Source organism: Athene cunicularia, assembly GCF_003259725.1.
Source record: "Athene cunicularia isolate RWA chromosome Z unlocalized genomic scaffold, athCun1 chrZ_part1, whole genome shotgun sequence".
Classification (NCBI taxonomy): Eukaryota; Metazoa; Chordata; class Aves; order Strigiformes; family Strigidae; genus Athene; species Athene cunicularia.
Genome location: NW_020799142.1, coordinates 6,362,032 through 6,385,400, shown reverse-complemented (window position 1 = coordinate 6,385,400; position 23,369 = coordinate 6,362,032). Strand labels below are relative to the sequence as shown.

At 40.1% G+C, this 23,369-nt stretch overlaps 1 protein-coding gene across 10 annotated transcripts in view; it reads left to right on the top strand.

The window, feature by feature from the left end:
* The window catches only part of CSNK1G3 (casein kinase 1 gamma 3), an 82,464-nt gene that overhangs the window by 46,065 nt on the left and 13,030 nt on the right, over positions 1–23,369 (top strand). For 6 of the 10 annotated variants that reach the window (XM_026865522.1, XM_026865515.1, XM_026865521.1 and 3 more), the window contains 5 exons: positions 8,298–8,383; positions 8,514–8,598; positions 13,331–13,479; positions 14,486–14,581; positions 15,249–15,344. In XM_026865522.1, coding sequence (XP_026721323.1) covers positions 8,298–8,383; positions 8,514–8,598; positions 13,331–13,479; positions 14,486–14,581; positions 15,249–15,344 — 512 coding nt within the window. Of the gene's footprint in view, positions 1–8,297; positions 8,384–8,513; positions 8,599–13,330; positions 13,480–14,459; positions 14,582–15,248; positions 15,345–23,369 lie in introns of all 10 variants that reach the window. The other 4 variants (XM_026865524.1, XM_026865523.1, XM_026865519.1 and 1 more) reach the window with 3 other exon arrangements.

Genomic DNA, 23,369 nt, shown 5'->3' with positions numbered 1-23,369 from the left:
GTCGCTCTAGCACTCCCCCCCGCCTTTCCCCTTGTTTTCTCAATAGGGTAAGGAGGGGAAATGAGATAAACTAACCCTTGTGGGTGAAACAAAAGCAGTTTTAATATAAGCAAAGTGAAGCAAAAGTCCGTGCATGGAAGCAAAAGCAAACAGATTTATTCTCTACTTCCCATGGACAGGCGATGTTGGGCCTTCTCAGGCAGCAGGGCTCCAATACACATAGTGGTTGCCTCATAGGACCAGGGGTGACCCCACCCCCTTCCTCCTTTCTCCCAGCTTTATCCTGAGCAGACGTCATATGGTCTGGAATATCCCTTTGGTCAGATCGGGTCAGTGTCCTGGCTGTGTCCCCTCCCAAGATCTTGCCCACCCTGTCCCCCCGGGGGAAATGTCAGAAAGATCCTTGGTGCTGTGTAAGCACTGCTCAGCAGCAGCCACAACACCAGGGTGCTACCAACACCCTGCCAGCTCCCAGCATAAAACACAGCACGTCAGGGCTGCTATAGGGGAAAACCAATTCCAGTTCAGCCAGACCCAGTACAGTCTCCACCCCTTATTCCATACCATTTACGTTATGCCCAGTTCCCACATAATATTCATTTATCCATTCCATAAGCTTTCTTCACTCCTCCAGATGTTCAGTGACTTGGCTTCCATCTGTCCAGATAGATGTTCAGGACAGAAGTATGCTTGAATGTTGGACTCCAGCACCAGCTAGGTTTGGGTTGTCATTGTACATATCTGGTTCACTCTTTGTCATTCCTACTTCCTCCATCACTTCCTGCAACATACAACTCATCCCACAGATTACTTTCCCCCCAAGGTTAAATGTTCTTGAGGCACACACTGAGTAGTCCCATCCTCCCGCATTACCCACCAAGTACATCCCGGTCCCTGAGCAAAGACAATCCCACGAGTGGGCTCTCCTTTTCCCAAGGGAGGAGCAATCCACACTGCCTTCCCCAGCCATCTCCCTGTGTGTACTACGGGGACCTTATCTTCTCCCACAGTAAGAAGGGGGTTGGTTTGGGCAGGACCAGGACGGTTAACAGATCCTCTGGTGTTAATTAGCCAAGTGGCTTCGGCTAAATTTATATCCCAGTGCTTCCATCCCCCATTGTCCAATGCTCTCAACATAGTCTTCAACAGTCCATTATATCTTTCAACCTTTCCAGATGCTTGTGGGTAATAAGGGATGTGATGCACCCACTCAATGCCATGTTTCTTTGCCCAGGAGTTTACAAGATTATTTCAAAAATGGGTCCAGTTGTCTGATTCAATTCTTTCAGGAGTACCATGCCGCCATAAAATTTGCCTTTCAAGACCTCAGATGGTATTTTGGGCAGTGGCATGATTTACAGTGTATGTTTCAAGCCAACCCGTAGTTGCTTCTACCATGGTGAGTATGTAGCGCTTGCCTTGGCATGTTCGTGGCAGTGGTCCAATATAGTCAATCTGCCAGGCCTCACCATATTGAAAACTCAGCCATCGTCCTCTGTTCCAGGGAGACTTTACTTGTGTGGCTCGCTTGATTGCAGCACATGTTTCACATTCATGAGTGACCTGTGAGATGGCCTCCATGGTCAGGTCCACCCCTCGATCACGAGCCCATCTGTACGTTGCATCTCTGCCAAGATGCCCTGATGTTTCATGGGCCCATCGAGATACAAACAGCTCACCCTTGTGCTCCTAGTCCAGGTCCAGCCGAGCTACTTCAATTTTGGCAGCTTTGTCTGCTTGCTCATTGTTTTGATGTTCTTCAGTGGCACGCCTTTTGGGCACATGAGCATCTACATGACGCACCTTTAGAGCCACGTTTTCCACTCGGGCAGCGATGTCCTGCCACAGTGCAGCAGCCCAGATGGGTTTACCTCTGTGCTGCCAATTGGTCTTCTTCCACTCCTGTAGCCACCCCCACAGGGCGTTAGCCACCATCCAGGAGTCCGTGTAGAGATATAGTACTGGCCACTTCTCCCATTTAGTGATCTTTAGGGCTAGTTGGATCGCTTTTACTTCTGCAAACTGACTTGACTCACCTTCTCCTTCAGTGGCCTCAACGACTTGTCTTGTGGGACTCCACACAGCAGCTTTCCACTTCCGATGGCTTCCTACCACACGACAGGATCCATCAGTAAAGAGAGCATAACGCCTTTCATCTTCTGGTAACTTGTTATATGGCGGTGCCTCTTGGGCACGAGCCACCTCCTCAGGCAATGCTCCAAAATCTCTACCTTCTGGCCAGTCCATGATCTCTTCCAGGATCCCTGGATGGTTGGGTTTCCCCAGTCGAGCCCGCTGCGTGATTAACACTACCCATTTACTCCAGGTAGCTCTGGTTGCATGGAGTGTGGAAGGGATGTTTCCTTTGAACATCCAATGCAATACAGGCAACCGTGGTGCCAAGAGGAGCTATGCTTCTGTACCAAAAAATTCTGAAGCAGCTCAAATCCTGTCATATGCTGCCAGTATCTCCTTTTCAGTTGGAGCATAGTGGTTCTCTGATCCTCGATATCCCCGGCTCCAAAATCCTAATGGTCGACCTCGAGTTTCACCTGGTATCTTCTGCCAGAGGCTCCATGCGAGGCCATGCTCCCCAGCTGATGTGTAAGGTATATTTTGCACAGCTGGTCCTGTCCGAACAGGTCCAAGAGCTACCGCCCGAGCTCTCTTGTTTGATGTGCTCAAAGGCTTGTTGCTGCTCAGGACCCCACTGAAAATTGTTCTTCTTTCGGGTCACTTGATAGAGAGGGCTCACAAGCTGACTGTAACCTGGAATATGCATCCTCCAAAATCCCACGAGTCATAGGAAAGCTTGTGTTTCCTTCTTGTTGGTTGGTGGAGACATAATTGCTATCTTGTTGACAATATCCAATGGCACATGACGGCATCCATCTTGCCATTTTATTCCCAAGAAATGAATCTCTTGTGCTGGTTCCTTGACCTTGCTTTTCTTTATGGCAAACCCAGCTCTCAGAAGAATCTCAATTACTCTTTGTCCTTTCTTGAACACTTCTTCTGCCTCGTTGCCCCACACAATGATGTCATCGATGTATTGTAGATGTTCAGGGGCATCACCCTTTTCCAGTGCAGTTTGAATTAGTCCATGACAAATAGTGGGGCTGTGCTTCCACCCCTGGGGCAGTCGATTCCAGGTATATTGGACACCCCTCCAAGTGAAAGCAAACTGTGGCCTGCACTCTTCTGCCAAAGGAATTGAAAAGAATGCATTGGCAATGTCGATTGTGGCATACCACTTGGCTGCCTTTGACTCCAATTCATATTGGAGCTCTAACATATCTGGCACAGCAGCAGTCAGTGGTGGCGTCACTTCATTCAGGCCACGATAGTCTACTGTTAACCTCCACCCTCCGTCAGACTTTTGCACCGGCCATATTGAGCTATTAAATGGTGAATGTGTCTTACTGATGACACCTTGGCTCTCCAGCTGACGAATCAGTTCTTGGATTGGAGCCAGAGAGTCTCGGTTTGTACGATACTGTTGTCGGTACACGGTCCTCATAGCAATTGGCACCTGTTGTTCTTCAACTTGCAACAGTCCCACAACAAAAGGATCTTCTGAGAGGCCAAGCAGATTAGACAACTGTTTTACCTTTTCTGTATTCACACTGGCCACACCAAAAGCCCATCGGTGTTCTTTTGGGTCTTTGAAGTATCCCCTCTTGAGATAGTCAATGCCCAAGATACAAGGGGCTTCTGGGCCAGTTACAATGGGATGTTTTTCCCACTTGTCCCCAGTCAAGCTAAGCTCGGCCTCCAATACTGATAGTTCTTGACAGCCCCTGTCAATCCTGAGATCCAGATAGGTTCTGCCCCTCTATAACTTGATGGCATTAGTGTACACTGTGCCCCGGTGTCAATTAAAGCCTGATACTTCTGTGGATTTGATGTGCCAGGCCATCGAATCCACACTGTCCAATACACCCAATCATCCCTTTCCTCCTCCTGGCTGGAGGCAGGGGCCCTCTATTCCCATTCTTGGTCAGAGTATTCACTGTCTGACCCTTGCTGTGCCAGGCCACAGGTTCCTTCTTCAGGGTCAAGGGAAATGATCTCAGTCTTCCTGGATCTGGGAGATCACTGGTTACTTTCTTGTGGTTTTACACCAGCTACATTAACAACTTTCTTATATGTCTTCTTCTTGGCAGGGGTCTTTCCTCGCAATTCATGTACAAGTGCTTCCAACTTAAAAGGTGGGTTGACCATCCCACTTCCTCATGTCCTTCCCCTGTCGCGTAGGAAGAACCAAAGTTCGCCACGTGTCATGCGCCTTGGCTTCCCTTTCCCCCTGACTGGGACAGAAGAGAAATGATTTCTTGGGGAGCTCCTAACATCCAGGGCACTCGCCTGTAGAGATGAGAAGGTACCAAGACTCTCTTCAAAGTTCTGAAGCCAGGAAGAGACTGCCTCCACAGTTGGCGTACATCTTAGTCCTCCTCCTGCATCCATTTCTGGGTAGTGCATTGCGGCCAAGCCGGCAGAATACAAGGATGGCGCACCTTTAATCGCCTTCCTCCACATGGCCCATGTGCATAGGACATCCTCTGGATTTTTAGGGGCTTCATAATTATCTGGATCACCATAGATGACTTCCAGCACTGCTAATTCTCTCAGATACTGGACACTTTCATCTGCAGTAGTCCACTTCCCTGGGGTGTTGTTCGTAAGATCTTCCTTGAAAGGATACCTTGCTTTAACACTTGAAAGGAGCCGTCTCCACAGACTGCAAATTGCTGTCTCCATTCCAGTTCCCCTTTCAATTCCTCGATTTCTAGCAAGGAAACGGAGCTGTTGGTCTTCCTTACCTTCCAGTTGCTGAACATCTGCCCCATTATCCCAGCATCGCAGCAGCCAGGCAGTGATCTGCTCACCTGGCTGGCGGCAATAGTCTTTCCACAGATCTCGCAGTTCTGATGACGTCAGGGCCCGGGTAGTTTCTGCCTCCTGTTTCAGTTCTGTTATTCCCTCTTCCAGTACCTTTGCTGAAGGACCAGCTTCTTCCTTTTCTTTCTCCTCCCTTATTAATCGAGGGTATGGCCTGTTGTTCTCCTTATCCATTGTTTCTTATTTACTACTGGGGCAATCTCTGTTATTGTTGTTGTTATTGTTTGAGTTCCCATGTCAACCACAGTCCTTTGAGAGTGCTGAACTTCAGCTCGGTAAGCACAGGCCAGGCCCCAGTAAAGTGCTAGAAGTTGCTGGTTCTCATTGGGATAGGCAAGACACCCCTCTATCACATGGTGTGTCAGTTTTGTGGGGTTGTTTGCCTGTTCAGGGGTGAGATCCCAGGCTACAGGAGGTGATAACCATCTTAGGAATCTGCCCAATTCCTTCCACTCTCCCTGCCACCCAGGAATAGGCTGTCTCAGAGCACATTTTGGCACCGATTCACTCAAAATTTGTGTTCTTTTACACCAAAAGCATACCGAGTTCCACACAACCTACAACAGGCGAACATCATTAATAGAGAGTATCAAAGAGCTAATGTAAGGATGTAATGTAACCTCGGGAGCCTGCAAAATAAAACCACTCATGATGTTCCTGATTCCTTGCAGCATGTTTCGAGCTTAACAAAAATAAAGATAAGCAGTGCAATAAACAAACCCGTGACCAGCACAAGAGCTTGCTGCTTAATAACTACTGTAGCTACAGCACATTTAATGTAAAACTGACGTTGTTTGCCACATGTTGGGCACCAGAATAGACTGTGATGGTTTGACTCTGGCTAAATGCCAGGTATCCACCAAGTCGCTCTAGCACTCCCCCCGCCCTTTCCCCTTGTTTTCTCAATAGGGTAAAGAGGGGAGATAAGATAAACTAACCCTTGTGGGTGAAACAAAAGCAGTTTTAACATAAGCAAAGCGAAGCAAAAGTCCGTGCATGGAAGCAAAAGCAAACATATTCTCTACTTCCCATGGACAGGCGCTGTGGGGCCTTCTCAGGAAGCAGGGTTCCAATACGCAGTGTTTGCCTCGGAGGACCAAGGGTGACCCCACCCCCTTCCTCCTTTCTCCTAGCTTTATACTGAGCAGATGTCATAGGGTATGGAATGTCCCTTTGGTCGGGTTGGGTCAGCTGTCCTGGTTGTGTCCCCTCCCAAGATCTTACCCACCCCGTCCCCCTGGGGGAAATGTCAGAAAGATCCTTGGTGCTGTGTAAGCACTGCTCAGCAGCAGCCACAACACCAGGGTGCTACCAACACCCTGCCAGCTCCCAGCATAAAACACAGCACCGTCAGGGCTGCTATAGGGGAAAGCCAATTCCAGTTCAGCCAGACCCAGTACAATTCTAAATAACAATCCCCTTCCCCAAAGATTAAAACAAAAAAAGTTTTCACGTAAATTCTTGATGATATCCTAAAAGTGTAGTTCCCACAGAATTATACTACAGAAATGTCTCCAGTTGTCCAAAGCTCATTAAAAATAAAAAAAAAAATCTTTCTAATTAGAAATAATTTCAGAATAAAGATTGAGTTTCTCCTTCCATAGAAAGGACTCTCCGTGAAGAGCAATTGAAGAGATAATTTTTTAATCATCATAACCTGTAGAAGGTAATGCAAATGCGAGAATTTACTGTCCCTTAGCAAAGACCAAACAGAACTTTCAAATATGTTCTTCTGGGCCATGCCTTAACGTTAACCATAGATGGACAATCTGTTTGCCGTTGCAACATTTTTGTATGCTTTGCCATCATCTTACCACTGATCTGTTACATAAAACGCACTGCCTTGCATAAAACATTTGTCACAAGCAGTGCTCATGAAATACTCCTTATCTCCAGATCCACTCCGTCCCGTAAAGAGCACAGGATTTCTGAAGGCAACTGGAGTCAAATGTTTCTTTCACATACAGAAACTTGTCAGGCACAGAACTCTACTGCCTATTCCTTCTTTCCTCTTAATGTATGAGGTTGCATCAGGATAGCATCTGGTCAACAAATGGGATGTTGCAGGATTGACAGGAAATTCAAATAGGACCAGATTGTCCGGAGAGCGCTTGCTGAGGAAGATGACAGCAATGGACAAGAGTGGACACAGCAGCACTCTAAATGTAGCCCATGCTCTGAAATACCGTACATTTTTTTTTGCGTTTTCTTACTCATTTGCTAGCATGTGTTTACTCAGTCTTCAAATGAGGAGATGGGGATGGAAAACAAATAAATTGTTCTGTTAATATGAAGATTAAGAATTATGTTTCAGGTCCAGTGTATTTGTGGCAAGATTTTGTAAGGATCACATCAAAGCCAGATTGGCTTTGTTAACTTCCCTGTGTTCAAAATATAACAATCTTTTTTTGTTGACTTTTCTGCTCTATTTCTTTTGCTGTCAGAGCATAGTGGGTTTGTCTTTGTGAAAATGTTGAGTAGAAGCAATGTTAATATTTATTTTTTCTGCCTTGTGTCAGGGAGGAAATCAGAGTTAGAGGTAAATACTACCTATTACTACAAAACATAATATACTTTAACAGTTGTTTTGACAGCAGTATAGAATGAAGTCAGGTAAAAATGTAAAAATCTGTTTTCTACTAGTCATTTCTACTCATCTCTGTTAAATTCAGTTTTCCTGAGAATAGTGGATTTAATTTAAAAATAAAATGGAATGTACCTTGAAAACTTTGAATGCACTGCATTCTGTTTTACTTTGCTTTTTCTTTAACCTTGTGAGAACTCTTTGAAGGACTGCCACTGCTCTACTACAGATGAAAAATTGTAGCCATACCAGACATTGTCTTCTGTAACTTAGCTTTTAAGTCAGCTAGATTTGAGAGCAGGTTGTATGTCCCCTCCATGCTGCTTTCTGATTAAGTAATACAACTTCTGAGACTTCTTCAGTCACCTTTGGCTTCCTCAGAAATTCTATAAAGGGTCCCTGAGAAACATACTAGTTTTTCTATTACTTTATACAGGAAAAACAAATTCAATTAAAGGTTTCTTAAATTGCTTCAAGTTCACAATTAATGGATGAAAGCTATTGGAATTAAAATGCAATTATATATGTAAAAGGTCAAAATATATTTTAACATTTTCCTACAGAGAGATAACTTGTTTAAAGCACTGTTGATGTGACTATACCTACAGTCTGCATCTGCTTTTTTTTTGTTTGTTTTGGCTGTGTTCTCAATGGAGTCCATAGCACACAAGAAGCCCTCCACATGCCCAGTTTGATTTCAAGTACTTTATACCTCCTAGTTATTTTTTACATAATTTTGAAGCTAACTGTTTAAATATTATGTAAAATTATGTAGATTGAATATTCTAATAATACTTTAATTTCATTTCAGAGCAAAGCAGAAGAGATGATTTGGAAGCTTTAGGTCATATGTTTATGTATTTTCTCAGAGGAAGCCTTCCATGGCAAGGTTTAAAGGTAGTGGTGTTTATATCTCCCTCTATCCTGTTTTCAGATCATCAGCTTTTCCTGCCATGATGCTTCTCTTTTTGAAAGTTTGTCTGCAAGCTGTGTAACTTCAGAAGCTTGTTTTGTTCTTGTATCATAGGCTGATACATTGAAAGAACGTTATCAGAAAATTGGAGACACAAAACGAGCAACCCCAATAGAAGTATTGTGTGAAAACTTCCCAGGTAATATCTGCTGTTAATACAAATTTATATTGATTTAGAAATTATAACTGGCATAGATAATAGTTTAATTTTAAGTTTAAAAATAAATGAAATAGCGCTTCCAAATATGGGTATTATGTACTATAGTAATTATTATGGTAATAGATATAAGAATTATTCTTTGAAGAAGCAGTAAACCAGTGCTGGTGTTCTTCAAAGATAGATTCTTCTGAAGGAAACAAAAAATTATTATACAGACTTTTACAGTGATCAACTAGTCTACACTTGGATCTTCACACATAAAATTTTACAAGCCGTTTCAGCTCATACCTGATATCATACATCTTTTTGAACAAACTTCATTAGGAACATCTTGAAAAAATACTTGCAAGTAGCTTCAGGTATCACTTCTAGTTTTTAAGTGCACAGAGAATCAGTAAAGTATTGGAAAATTGGAGAGAAGCAAATATAACAATTTTTAAAAGCTGAACTAATCAGCTTAGGACAGGGGACATACACATATGGCATGGGCACAATTTTGCCAGAAAAAAGTAAACACCTTGGCAAATGATCACAGTACCATTGATGGGCAAATCTGAGACTAGCTCATGACAAACTGATTTGATTTCCTCTTAAGAAAGAAAATTCTGTCCACAACAGGCCTTGTGGACAGGAGGCATATGTTTTACGTCATGAAATCTTTGTACTTTTGCTTTTGATGCTCTTCTTAAATATCCTCAGAAGTAACCTTAAAAGCATGATCAAGAGGAATCTACTATGGGAAGAAGAGTTTAAACCAGTTTAAAATAGTTAAGTACATTGCAACAATTTCAAATGTTAAACATTTGGCAACAATCTGAAACATGTTGAAACATGAAATGATATTTCACAGGTATCTATGCTGGATCTGTTCAGTATTTCTGAGTGCCCTATATAATTGAGAATGTTTATTAAACTTGAAAATTATAAATTTGTAATTTGTAGGCTCAGCAGTGGGGTTAGAGTGAAGGGTTCCTTAAAGATTACAAATACAGTCTTAAAATGCAAGGTACAGTTCAATAAATCATATTCAAGGTAGTATATGAAGATAGGGTCAAATCCAAATTAAGAATTACTGAGTATGAAAAGGTTCCTTGGGTAGTGACTCAGTCACAAAATAAATGCAAGTTAAGTGTCATGCTGCTGTATTTTTAAAAACAAAAGACCTCTATACTGAATTAGATTGTATAAACAGGATATAGTCTGTAAAATGGATGAATTGCCTTTTACTCTCGGTTTTCTGAAGCCTCAGCTTAAGCAGCATGTTCAGTTTGGGGGACTGTACTTCAGGAAAATGTATCCTGTTTTAAGAGTATCTCATAAAGAAGTGGGTGTGCTTGTGTGCTGTATTAGCTCCACCTATCACCAAACTGAAGGAATTAAGATTGTTTTAATCAAGATTGTGAGGGAAAGAAGTTCTGCTGTACCTTTTGGCTGCTACAAACATGAAAGTAATGAGTTTGCCACATCTACATCAGCTAGGGTGAAGTATTGCACGTAATCCAAATCAATGAAATTGGACTTCAACACCTGTTTTTCAATATAGTGAAGAGCATGAGAGGATTGCCATTGCCAGGGATACTATGGAGCTTCTTTCATGGGAGTTGTGTGAAAATAAACCAGACAGACAAGGCTGTAACTGATTTGCTGTGGGATAGGGGAGTGCTTTGTATGGCCTTTTGAATTTCTTTCCAACCCTGTGGTAAAAATTAGTCCATTATCAATTTTTCTTACACTTTTCACTTCACTTCACTTTCTTCTGTGTATTAAAAAAAGTACAAAGTGAAGTTGATTTCTGTTACAGAACTTAGAGTAAATGCTTGAACATGTGTTTAGTGAGTTGCCAGGGTTTGAATGTGGGGGAAAAAAACCTGTTCTGGCATCTTCTGCATCCAGTAATGCAAGCATGTCTTGCATGTTAATTTTTATGTAGTTGATAGACTTCTTTAAACCTCTAATTTCAGGTGTATATGGTGCAATTCCTGGAAATAATTATGCATGAGTATATACATCTAGTTGACTGTTTCCTCCAAATTTAGTGAAGTACATGCTTGTTGACAGGACTGGATCTGAAAATGGAGCAGGGAAAAGATACATGAACTTGGAGAACACAAAAAATAAACTTCTTTGATAGTACATATGTACATTTCAGAATAAATGCATTCTTGTACACGGAATTTTTTTTCATGTCAAATGTCCAAGGTTTTTCTACCTTTTTCTGTCCTCCTTGTCACTTAAGACATGGAATAAGTACACCAGCTGTCATTTCAATTCTTTTCTGTCAGCCTGCAGACTAGTTTAGCTGCTTGATATTCTGTAAGGCAAGAGAACTCTGTAGTATCTCTGAAAGATTTGTCACATGTGAAATACTTACCTCTTTCATCTGCTGTTCTATGTAACTGTACTGTCTTTGAGTGTACTGCTGTTTCAAGCCTTGTATAAAATATGAGCAAAGGTTTAATATCTGGAGTTTCTCCTTCAAATGCATGGTAAGGATGTATTTGAATTTTGGAGTCAGTCAGTTGTAGCAGATTCAGCTGCATTAAATGGCTCAGTTCCAGGCTTCATAACTCTAAAGACATGCCTTATATGCTTTGATCTCCAGTTTACATTGGGAAGTATGGTTAAAGAGGTCCCTAGCAATGTTGCAACATTTCTCCTTCTTCAGACACTGATCTTGGCTAGTATTGCTGAAGAGTCTTGCTTGTCTGTTGAGCTGGACCTTAGGTGCCAAGGAATTCCTCCTGTGGCATTCTTGACAGCACTAACATGACACTGCCTCACAATTTTGTTATCAAACTGGTCTCAAACCTTCTCTACTGTCTTTCTACCCCACTATCTTTGAAAGAGTCTGACTTGGCACACGTCAATCTTAGCACTGCCTGTGCACTTCTCAGCCACCCTCTGTCAGAAGATAGACTTCTTGCATAAAGATAAAATGTCAGATTCTCCAGACTAAGTGGAATGTGATGTGTGGGTCAGGTTGAGTGTACAAGTAATACTGTTCTGTTTGACGCTGATACTGTTCTTTTGCTTCCTCTTCATAGGATCAGTGAGTGCTGGTGGCATCTATTTTTAACTTTTTCTTCTGACTTTCTGGCCTTATAGAGGTGTCTTCTCTTGTACTTTGGGGCCTTTTTGGTTTGAGACTGGGCAGCGTCCCAATCCAGTGTCAGGGAAGGTTTCGATATAATCCCAAGAGTAAGATTAAGACACAAACAAGGTGAAGTACTGTATACCTAAACCAGGTTTTTATAATTGAAAAAAAAAAAAAAAAAAAAAGTGAAGTAGTGGTAGAACAGAATGGAAGGAAAAGGCAGAAATAAAGCAAGGATGTGGGATAGGGCTGCAAGAATGGTCACAACCATGGATCCAGCAGCGTCCCGTTGGTCCTGTCTTCAGTTCTTTGGTGGTGGGTGCATACGGATCTGGCTTCGATGGTGGGCGTGCTGAGCAAAATTTTCTGATGCCTTTTTAAGTTCATCCCACTGATTAGCCTATCTGCTCAGCTTCAGCTTTTTTTTCTCTGGTCCCACAGGTTTTGTTGCATCTGGCTTCAGGTCAGGAAGGTTTGCCCCTTGTCAGTTCATTAGCAGTGCATGAACGGGGTCTGGCCTACACTATGGAGCCACAAACGGCTCCAGGATGGGGCCAGCTCAGTCCATGTCTGCCCCTTTGAGCCTTGTCTAAAGAGTCCAGACAGTGCAGCTGCAAAGAAGTGTGGGGGTGCCTCCTTCAATACACTCCCGCTTCTCTGGGCAGCATCCCCTAGAGCAATTCACATGCTGTTTGTTCCTTACAGTTACTGTCTCAAAAGCCTTTTGTGTTTTAATCCCATTATCAAGAATGGGACTTCTGTATGCTCTACTCACCTGCCAAGAGGTTTATGCTGGAACTCTTGTCTTAACTAGAATACCCTGGCTTCATACCCTTTAATGGCTAGGAATGCTCTTTCCTTTTAACTGTACAGATATAGGCCCTTTCAGAAATCTGTGGTTCTTTTCACCACAGGGAGAATCATAACTTCTATGTAACACCTACTCTAACGAATTGCCATTTGTGTGCTGACATGGTATTTAAACAGTGATATTAAACTGCCACTGGTCAGAAGTCAGTGTTTTGTTCAGGATATTTGCCACTTTGGCTCAGTACTTTCACATAACATGATGACTGAAACATTCAGCACTGTTGCAGCATTCCACAGTCATATTATAGTCCAGCTCAACAGAGCCTACACCTAGTGGTTTTTGTCAGGACAATTGGAGTTGCCCACTTTAGAGCATGTGTGTGGATCTCCTTTTAAAGGAAGGTTACATTCCAGTAACAGGTGGTCTTTGCGATATAGTCTACACTGTACATTCATATACCCACTTATTTTCCTTAGGCTTTTCTTTGTACAATTAATTGACAAAAAAACCCCACAACTGAAAAGTAGAGGCATTTCTCTTCTGCTTTTTTTTGTCACACTGTGCACCAGAGTTGTGAGGCTGAATGGAAGATCTTGACAGATAATGCAAAGGGAAAATGAAATATGGCAGTATATCTTGAATATTATTACTATTAAGTAACCTTTCTGGTAATTCACAGATTCATGGTGAACAAATGTTCAGGTTTTATGGTGAGAGGTAGAGGTTGCTTTAAAATGTAGTAAGTACTGGTTTTTGAGTGCCATTAAAACAGTTATGGCAATTATGTACATTTCTTCTTTATGTAGAGGAAATGGCAACATACCTACGTTATGTAAGAAGTCTAGATTTTTTTGAAAAGCCGGACTATGACTACTTAAAAAACCTCTTCACAGACTTACTTGTTCAGAAAGACTATGTGTTTGATTATGAATATGACTGGATTGGCAAACAGTTGGTGAGTACAGTTAAGCTATTAGTAATATACTGTTTTCTTTGTGTGATCAGTTTTGAGCCAGTGTTAGTCTTGAATTTCAGTCTTGTGGCTGCTACTAGTTATGAACAGCTGCTTTTACAAACTTTTCAGATGCATTTTCAAACATCTTTTGGCTTGAGATTTTTCATATTGAATCTCTTTCCAAACATGTACTCTTAATATCAGAGTAAATCTCTGTTCAAAACAAGGATGTAGGAATTCAGACTGGTTGAGGTTTGAAGACTTTCTGTTGAAGAAATTTAAAAACTTTGGAGCTGATTGTCATAATTGCATGTAATTTCTTGCTTTGGAGACTTTCTTGCTCCCAGTATTTTTAAAATGTAGAGCAACCACTTCTGCATCTGAGGTGTACTCCAGATATTTATTAGTTCATTGTGAATAAATTGTCTATATATGCACTGTTCTAATGAAATATGATATAGAACATCAGTTTCCATTGCAGTGCATCTAAAGTTACAGAAAATACTGTGTTTATATCCTTTAAAGAAAGGGTAAAAGATTAATTTTTCAGCACCTCAAATTTTTCCTTGCTGCTTCTTAATAAGTAAGGAAGAGATCGTGTGTGTATGTTGATCAACTTCGGTTTATGTCTGGAAGAATCGTAGTATTTCATTACTAAAACTTCTTTCAGTGTTTACTGTTAAACATTACTTTAAGCCTTTCTTCAGGCTTTTATCAGAATGTCCTAACTGTTAACTGCTGAAAATACCAGCCTAAAGTCTTTCAGCAAATCAATGTCTGATAATATACAGAATTGCTACTTCATGAAATTATGTGAGTGTTGGTTTGCCTTTCCTTCTCTTTGGTATTAGTAAATACGTAGTGAAGCTTTTGCTTGAATTTGTTAATTCTGGGTTATGGGAAACTGTCAGATTTAAAGACTAATTGGTATTACAAACCAGTAACTTTTTGTAAGACTTAGAAATTTATTTTTTTACCAGTTGCTACATATTATTTATATTTGTAGCCTACTCCAGTGGGTTCAGTACACTCAGACCCTGCACTGTCTTCAAGCAGAGAAGCATATCAGCACAGAGATAAAATACAACAATCCAAAAATCAGGTAAACTGCTCATGCAAGATTATCAGCATTACTTTGTCTTTTGTCTAATGATTTGTGCTATGTTGTTGCCTTTATTAGAACTCCAAAATAAAACTCACTCCAGGTTTTCTTTGTTTTTTCTTTGATTTAAGGTCCTTGTTAATATATTTCTGTATCTATAAACACTAAAGGTTGCTTGTCTGATGCTATAACATAGCTTACATTAGTAGTGATTTTTTTTTTCTCTGCTGATGATACTTCAAGTTTTTTTTAGTTCTGTTTTTAATTCTCTGTTCCCTCATAAGCTATATCATCTAATACGTTTCTAACATGTATGCATAACATTTTCATTTGTGTTGGTTTTTTTTTTGTTGTTTTTTTTTTTTAAATTGACGTAATGACCAAGGTGGTAAAAGCACTAGGAATTTAGATTTGTGTCCACTTACCTAAGCTAAGTTATAGGGTAGTGTTGGGCTTTGTTTCTTAATAGGAATTTAGAGTTTTAAGGACTTCTCTATGAAAATGTATGTGTAGGCATATGTAAGTATGCAGATAATGTACAGTCTGTGTGTACATAGTACTTATTGCTTCTGTGCTTTTAAAAAATAATATGTAATTAATACATGAATTGTTTATTTTTGAATTCCTTTTCTTTTGCATATATTTCTAATGCATTCAAAACCGATAGCCAACAGACCATAGGGCAGCTTGGGACTCACAGCAAACTAATCCACATCATTTGAGGGCTCACCTAGCAGCTGACAAACATGGTGGCTCAGTACAGGTATTTTTTGCTTCTTTCTATAACTTAGTCAAATTGCATTATATAGTACTAGTTGCTTATAGTGCATGCCATGGTTCCTGTTTTCATATTAAGATCACTTTTCAGTAATGTTCAGAATGTTCCTATTATTGCCTACTTCATAATTGCCAAACAGAAATTAAGAACAAGTGCAGGAACATATGGATCTTTTTGTATGTGGAATTTCTGCTACACGTTCCTGAGTGAAACCAATGGAACTCTTTCCCTTTTTGAAGGAATATCCACTTACTTCAGTGAAAGCAACTGAAGTTTAGACATTTGATGTGTTAGTTTTATTAGCAACTAAAGCACTGACTGAATTCAGTCATGTTTTTTGTTCCTTAAGCAAACTTCAAATGGAAGTGTTAAAGGTTAATCAAAACTCATTACTTACTACTTTTGTTCAAATAACAATTGACTAGAAGAATGTTTCCCAGGTCAGTACTTATCAGTGGAAAGATGAGTAAAAACCCAAAAATATTTCTTCTATTAATAGTTTATTTCATCTTGAAAGAGCTTTTTTTCCTGATCTGGTCTTAATTTTACTTTTTGTGCCTTACTCTTTGAATAAGTTTAGGGACGATGGATTGTAGAACACATAAGGAAATCTAAGTTTTATGTGGAGGAATGGAAAATGTCAGATGCAAAGTCTGTATGAACTTCTGAGCTTTCAGTCTGAAATTAATTTAGCTTTGTAAAGTGTTATCTGGGGGAAAAAAAAATCTTTGCTGCTTTTTTGATTATGGTAATCTAAGTTACATGTATTTCTTCTGAAGTTTTGTTTTGGAATAAATTTGTCAGTGCCTGAAGAAAGATGTCCAGGGTAAAGAAAACAATGCTGTAGACTCACCAGTGTGATAATTCAGTATATTTTTTTTAAATACTGCAAAACTTAATTCAGACTAACATTCTCTAGAGTTTGCTGCTTTATAAATACTGTCATGTCATGTAAGAAAAGTTGGTAGATTATAACTACCACTGTGCATCAAGAGTTTAAAAATTGTTCAGTGTTTCCCATTAACAATTATTTTTAAAAAAAACTTTGTTGTAAATTTAACTTGAATTGAAATAGTTCTCTCCACATCAGTTTTAAAGGTAGTAATTTATCTTTTGAGAACAGTATAGTAATGTGAAATCAAAATTCTGTCTTCCAAAATTATTACATTTTGTAATATTTTGAATTTTATTTCTTAGGTTAGAAAGATGCATATTTCACATGTTAAATTCCAGTTAGTAGAACTTTGAAATTATGTATCATATTACTCTTTCCAGAAACCTTTTACACTTTCTCATATAAAATGTAAAATCAAAAGAGATATGATGCATTGTAATACATTAAATACCTTCAGGTGCCCGGAGAACATTTTCTATGAAATGCCAGTAGTATTCCTTTCTGTTAATACACTGTAACTTTATTTCTCAAAGAATATGGGCATTCTGAGTTCAGAACACTTAAATCACTCAAGACTAAGCAGTTGCCATGTAAAAAGAACAGTGTGCACAACTGCAAGTCTTTGAAGATCAAGTGTTGAGCAGAAGCCAGCTTAATTGGGTTGCTTTTCAATGTTGAGTGTTCATGCTTTCTTATTAAAGACACTTATAAAACACGTAATATTTTCAGTTTTGTCTTGAAGTCTGAGCCCTGGACTGTTGTGAAATATCCCTTTGTTATGATACAAACTGAACCATGTTATTAAGTTGGATGATTAGCTAGCTAATCTGGATTCCTAGCTGTCCCCAAGAAGACAAGTGCCGCAGATAATTGTTTAAAAGGATAGTTGAGTCTGAGGTATGAAATTAAAGTGTATTTATGTTTTTGTGACATTAATAATTCATTGTTCATCTTTGAAATCAATTTAATGCTGAATTAACTGTTTTTCTGCAAGTTATGAAAATCGGGCAGATTATTTAAACATGACAATACAGTGTTTTTTTAGGTCACTGCTATTAGTTATCTGTAATACTACTGCTGATGTTTTCTTTGAGATTCTTTTGTGAAAGATTATTAAAATGTGTTAGAGATTCTTCACTGTGACAATAAATTCAAGCAGACTGAATGTTGCTCTGTGTGTACATGTATGTTAGAGTACATTATGTGCTTTTAGAGGTATTCAAGTAGGAAATATACAGGTTCTAAATGATTTGTTCATTAATAGTAATCATTCTTGGGTTTGTATTTTCACAGGCTCTCTAGACCTCTCAAAGATATACTTATGTACTTAATCATGTCTAATTTTACTTTTTAGCATCAGTTTATGTTTAAACAAATACTATTAGCAAAATGAGTTTTAAAGAGAAGACTTAGAAATAGTTTGCATGACTTTTTTCCTTATCTCTATATAGAATAAGCTAAAAACACTGTTGTATGGCACACTGTCTTTCTAGTTTGTGTATCCTTATTAATGAGAGCAACTTGTACCTCCCAGCAGTTCATTCAGCAGCTTCCTGTGACTTTATTTTTGTTTGCCTCAGCTCCCAGAAATGCCAGTTCTGCATGAACTGCGAACTGCTTGTGCATTGATCAAGACTGTACTAACCTGTTATTTTTTCATCACTTATAACTAGTCTTCCTCTTTCTCTTTCTGTTTTTACATTTGAAAATTCTTAATTTAAAAGTAGTATAGATTAAAAATTCAGATTAAAAACTTCCCAGTGAAGTGCCACAGGTCTTGAAAGGTCCTTAGGAACAGCTTGAAAGATTAGCTATTTGATGTAAGCAGTTTCGAGTTGCTAGTCACCTCTCTTTCAAGAAGTTGAGATAGCAGTGTATTAGATGAAGCAAATCAATTTCCTTAAGATTTTATAAATGAAAAGATAGCGTCAATCTTCTTCATTTGTCTTAACAGGAACCTTTTTGAGGGTAAAATACATGCTGTGGTATCACTAAGGAACTGCTAAGGCATGAAGTCTGGCTTTATGTTTTTGAAAAGTGGAGAATTCAGTTACTGAGATCAGTAATGAAGTGAAGGATTATTTTCCATGTCTTTTTTCAAATTTTTGCAGTACCTTATTGTGATTATAAGCATGAAAATCAGCAAATTGTTTTGAGACACTTTCTGACTCATTTTTGAACATAGCAAGTTAAAGACTAGTTTACATATAAACCAAAGCATGGGGCTAGCCTGAAAATTAACTGTTACCGTTTTGAGAATTGGTATGCAGGCTTAACTTTGTCTTATTGGCCCTTATCAAGCTTCTAAAGGACCATATATCTAAACCAAATCTGTTCCACAGTTAATGTCTCATTATTAGGTAGTGGGTCTAGTACTTTTAAGTTTGTTTGCCTTAGAGGGTAGCAAGAAACAGCCAATGTGATGCATATGCTTCTTTATATGTGTGCTTTTCAAATTGAACTTTTGAAGAACTGGTTAATTTTGAAGGAACTAAATATAAACCAGTATAAGATCTGTTTTCAAAACCCTTAAAGTTGTTACAGATTTTCAGTTTAGCAGTTAATGTTCCATTTGTGTATAAGTGAGTAGCTTAAGTTAATCTTTGACATTGCAACACTTCTAATTTGAAACCTAGTTTAAAGTACTCCTTTTCAGAAATATAATTCTGTCACTGTTCATGGAAAAATGTCCATGTACTTCCTTTTTACAGAATTTTTATGTGCAAAGAAATAAGTCAGTAACCCATTTTTTTCCACTACTACTGTATAGAAATCTGCTAAGAGTTTAATTGTTCATCTCATCTTTCATCAGATTACTGACTGTTAACAGTGCTTCATTTACTCTGCATTATCAGTCTTGTACCAAATGCACTTTTTCAGTCAGGTTGCAAAATATTTTACTGATGTCACAGGGAATTAACTTCTGGCATTAGTTTGTTCAGCAATGTACAGAATTTATGATTGTAAGATCATACAGTTGTAGCCTTACTACTAATGGAATTGAAGCACTGCTGTCTCTCTTGTGCTCCTTTGAGTCTTAGGTTTTTTTAAAGGTAAATATTTTGCTGTTTCAGGTGTGTTAATTCTTGGTTCTTCAGCTTACTGAGACTGTTCCTAGAGCTGTTTTCAGCAGTACTAGGCTAGAGTGAAACTTAGCATTTGTGATTTTAGAGAAGCATGACTGATGCTGTGTTTCTGACTATCAATACCCTTTGGTTCACTTAAGCTTTCAGAGGTCACAAGTCCTTCTGAAAAGATGAACATTGTTTTCCTCCCATCTAAACTAAGCGATGCAACAGGGAATTACACTTGATCGTATTTGGTGGATGTGTCTAGTGAATGTATATGGGAAGGACTGAGGTCTCGTTCTCTATCTCATTTATAGAGACCAACCAGAGTGAGGCAGGAGGGTCTTCTGCTATCTACAAAGCTTGTGTCAAAGTTATTTAGAGAAAACAGCCATCTTCAACTAATAAAAAAACACCTTAGGACAAATGCTGTCTTGAAAAGAAAGAGTTCTACCACAAAGTGAAGCCACTGTCAAGAAATGCTATTCGTTTAAGACAGTTTGATGAATTTCAAGAAAAGGTTCACAAAACAGGTTGTTATAGCTTCTTTGATTAAAGCATATAAATGTGTTGGGAAACCTTGAAATTTGTAAATTTGTTCTTTGTTATCATATGGCAGTGCATTGACCCAAGCAGAAAATTACTATTACTCCTTTAAAGGTGAAGTCATCTTAGATTAGTATGACTTCAACTGTGATTTAAAAAAAAAACCCAAAACTAAACAAAACCAAGCCAAACAAAAACGCAAACCTTTTACAAACCAAGAGGTTTTTTGTTTCTGAGTTGCTCAAATCTTGAGCATGCTCTTTTAACAATTGCCAGAAGAGTTTCCAAAGCGAGCAGAAGAGAGTGTTGCCAAGGACTGATAGGAACCATCCATGAAGCTTGAACCAGAGTAGCAAAAATTTTTTTGCTGATCTATCTGACTCTCCAGAATAGACTACTTCTAGTAATAACAGAAGAGCAGACTATAAAAAGATACTTAGATACAGTTTTGTTCCTGTCAAAATGTTTTTACTTTCTCCTAACTTTTTTATCCATCAGAAGGGAAAGATGGATTTTTTCAACCCATTGTTGAAAAATAATATTCATGACTAAATTACTAATGTAGGAAGGATATTCAGATAACTACTTTCAGATTTTCCAGTTTAAATGAAGAATGTGTACTTGCTTGAGTCTGATCTCTTTTCTTTGAATCTCCTGCCCAAGAAGATAGAGGTGAATGATTGAATAGGCACTCCTGGGAAAGAAGTGTGAAGGAGAATGCCATGCTCCAGAGATGCTAGAGTTGGTCAGTGTGTTAGAGATTTGAGTAAGTCATAAATGTTTTCAGTTGCTTTCTGTAGGAAGAGAGAAGAAAACAGGAGGTCTTGCAAACACCTGTGCAAACTGTCACCTATTCTTTACAAAAGTAAAGAATGATAAGTTGTATGGGTTTGCTTCCCATCCAGAAAGGGGCATATATTTGTTTTGTTTCTTGATGTGCCATACCCTTACTTCAGTGAGCTGAAAGAAAAGGTTTCTGATTCTGATCAACCCTTGTTTACTACACCTTGAGCACAGATCTGAGACTCTCTTTAGAAAACTTCATTTCAAGTCTAGTTCATGGAACAGAAATGATGAGTTATTAGGAGTGCGGGCAAGGTTGACTACAGTCTTAATTGGGTGACATAGCTTTATATGGATTAGTTTAGGCTGTAGTTATGGTGACTTATGGAGTTACGATTTGAATCCTTTGGATCCAGAATTCATTTGGTGCACAAGTTGAGTAATTATTTTACCCTTACATTTTCATGAATGATCCTGTCTTATTTAGTAAGTACTTCCCATATAAGCACCATATGTTTTTGCTCTGCTTATCACTGCTATAACTGGGTAATTTGCAAGCAATGAAATTATCTGTCCAGTAAGACACCTGGTGAGATGTTTGGGATCTAGTGTTTCACCTACTATTTCACCTTACTAGCAAATACGGACAGCGATGATAACAAAGATTAAGATATTTGAAAAAAAAACCAAAAACACAGGGTGATTAGTGTAAGATACCTGACCCACCATCTTGTGATTTGTTAAAGTATAATTTCTACCTATTTCTGTCACTGAAAGTTTAGTGCTTCTGCAATCTCCAATGATATGTAACTAAGCTAAAGCCACCTGGCTGAAATCCACTGACTTACCTGTTGTCAAAGAAATAAAGTCCAATCTCCTAGAATTCCTTCAGTTATATTGAACAAAATTTAATTAGGTTTTTGCAATCTCATCTTTTATAATAGGGCTGTGGGGTTTTTGCAGTGGTGACTATTTTAGTAAAACTTGAAGAAAGCTTGGTCTGATGTGGGCATTATGGCATTGGAAATGGCTTAAATTCAGCAAACTTGTGAAGCTCTGTACTTAGTTACAATAGGAACCACAAAGTAAACCTCAATAGGCAAGGCTATTACCTCTGGTTGTCTATAGATCATAGAACCATAGAATCATTCAAGTTGGAAGAGACCCTTGGGATCATTGAGTCCAACCATCAGCCCTACTCTACAAAGTTCTCCCCTACACCATATCCCCCAACATCTCATCTAAACGACCCTTAAACACCTCCAGGGATGGGGACTCCACCACCTCCCTGGGCAGCTCATTTCAACACCTAACAATCCATTCTGGAAAGAAATACTTCTTAATATCCAGTCTAAACCTCCCCTGGTGCAACCTGAGGCAATCATCTCTTGTCCTACTGCTTGTTACTTGGTTAAAGAGGCTCATCCCCAGCTCTCTGCACCCTCCTTTCAGGTAGCTGTAGAGGGCGATGAGGTCTCCCCTCAGCCTCCTCTTCTCCAGACTAAACACCCCCAGTTCCCTCAGCCGCTCCCCGTACAACCTGTGCTCCAGACCCTGCACCAGCTTCGTTGCCCTTCTCTGGACATGCTCGAGTCATTCAATGTCCTTTTTGCAGTGAGGGGCCCAAAACTGAACACAGAAATCGAGGTGCGGCCTCAGCAGTGCCGAGTACAGGAGTCAGATCCTTTCCCTGTCCCTGCTGGCCACACTATTGCTGACACAAGCCAGGATGCCACTGGCCTTCTTGGCCCCCTGGGCACACTGCTGGCTCCTGTTCAGCTGGCTGTCAATCAACACCGCCAGGTCCCTCTCTGACTGGCAGCTCTCCAGCCACTCCTCCCCAAGCCTGTAGCGCTGCTGGGGGTTGTTGTGGCCCAAGGGCAGCCCCCGGCATTTGGCCTTATGGAAACTCCTGCAGTTGGCCTCAGCCCATGGCTCCATCCTGTCCAGGTCTCTCTGCAGAGCCTCCCTACCCTCGAGCAGATCAACACTCCCACCCAACTCGGGGTCATCTGCAAACTGACTGAGGGTGCACTCGATCCCCTCGTCTAGATCATCAATAAAGATGTTAAACAGGAGTGGCCCCAAAACCGAGCCCTGGGGGACACCACTCATGACCGGCCGCCAGCTGGATTTAACTCCGTTCACCACAACTCTTTGGGCCTGCCCATCCAGTCAGGTTTTTTCCCAGCAACATGTGTGCCCACCCAAGCTGTGAGCAGCCAGTTTCACCAGGAGAATGCTGTGGGAAAACGGTGTCAGATGCCTTACTAAAGTCAAGGTAGACAACATCCACAGCCTTTCCCTCATCCAGTAAGCAGGTCGCCCTGTCATAGAAGGAGATCAGGTTTGTCAAGCAGGACCTGCCTTTCCTAAACCCATGCTGACTGGGCCTGAGCATCTGGTTGTCCCTCATGTGTTGCATGACGGTGTTTAGGATGAGCTGCTCCATCAGCTTCCCGGGCACCGAAGTCAAACTGACAGGCCTGTGATTTCCCAGATCATCCTTCCGACCCTTCTTCTATATGGGTGTCACACTGGCCCATTTCCAATCAGTTGGGACCTCCCCAGTCATCCAGGACTGCTGGTAAATGATGGAAAGCAGCTTGACGAGCACCCCAGCCAGCTCCTTCCGCACCCTCGGGTGTATCCCATCTGGTCCCATAGACTTGTGTGTGTCTGTGTGATGCAGCAGGTCACTGACTGTCTCCTGGATTT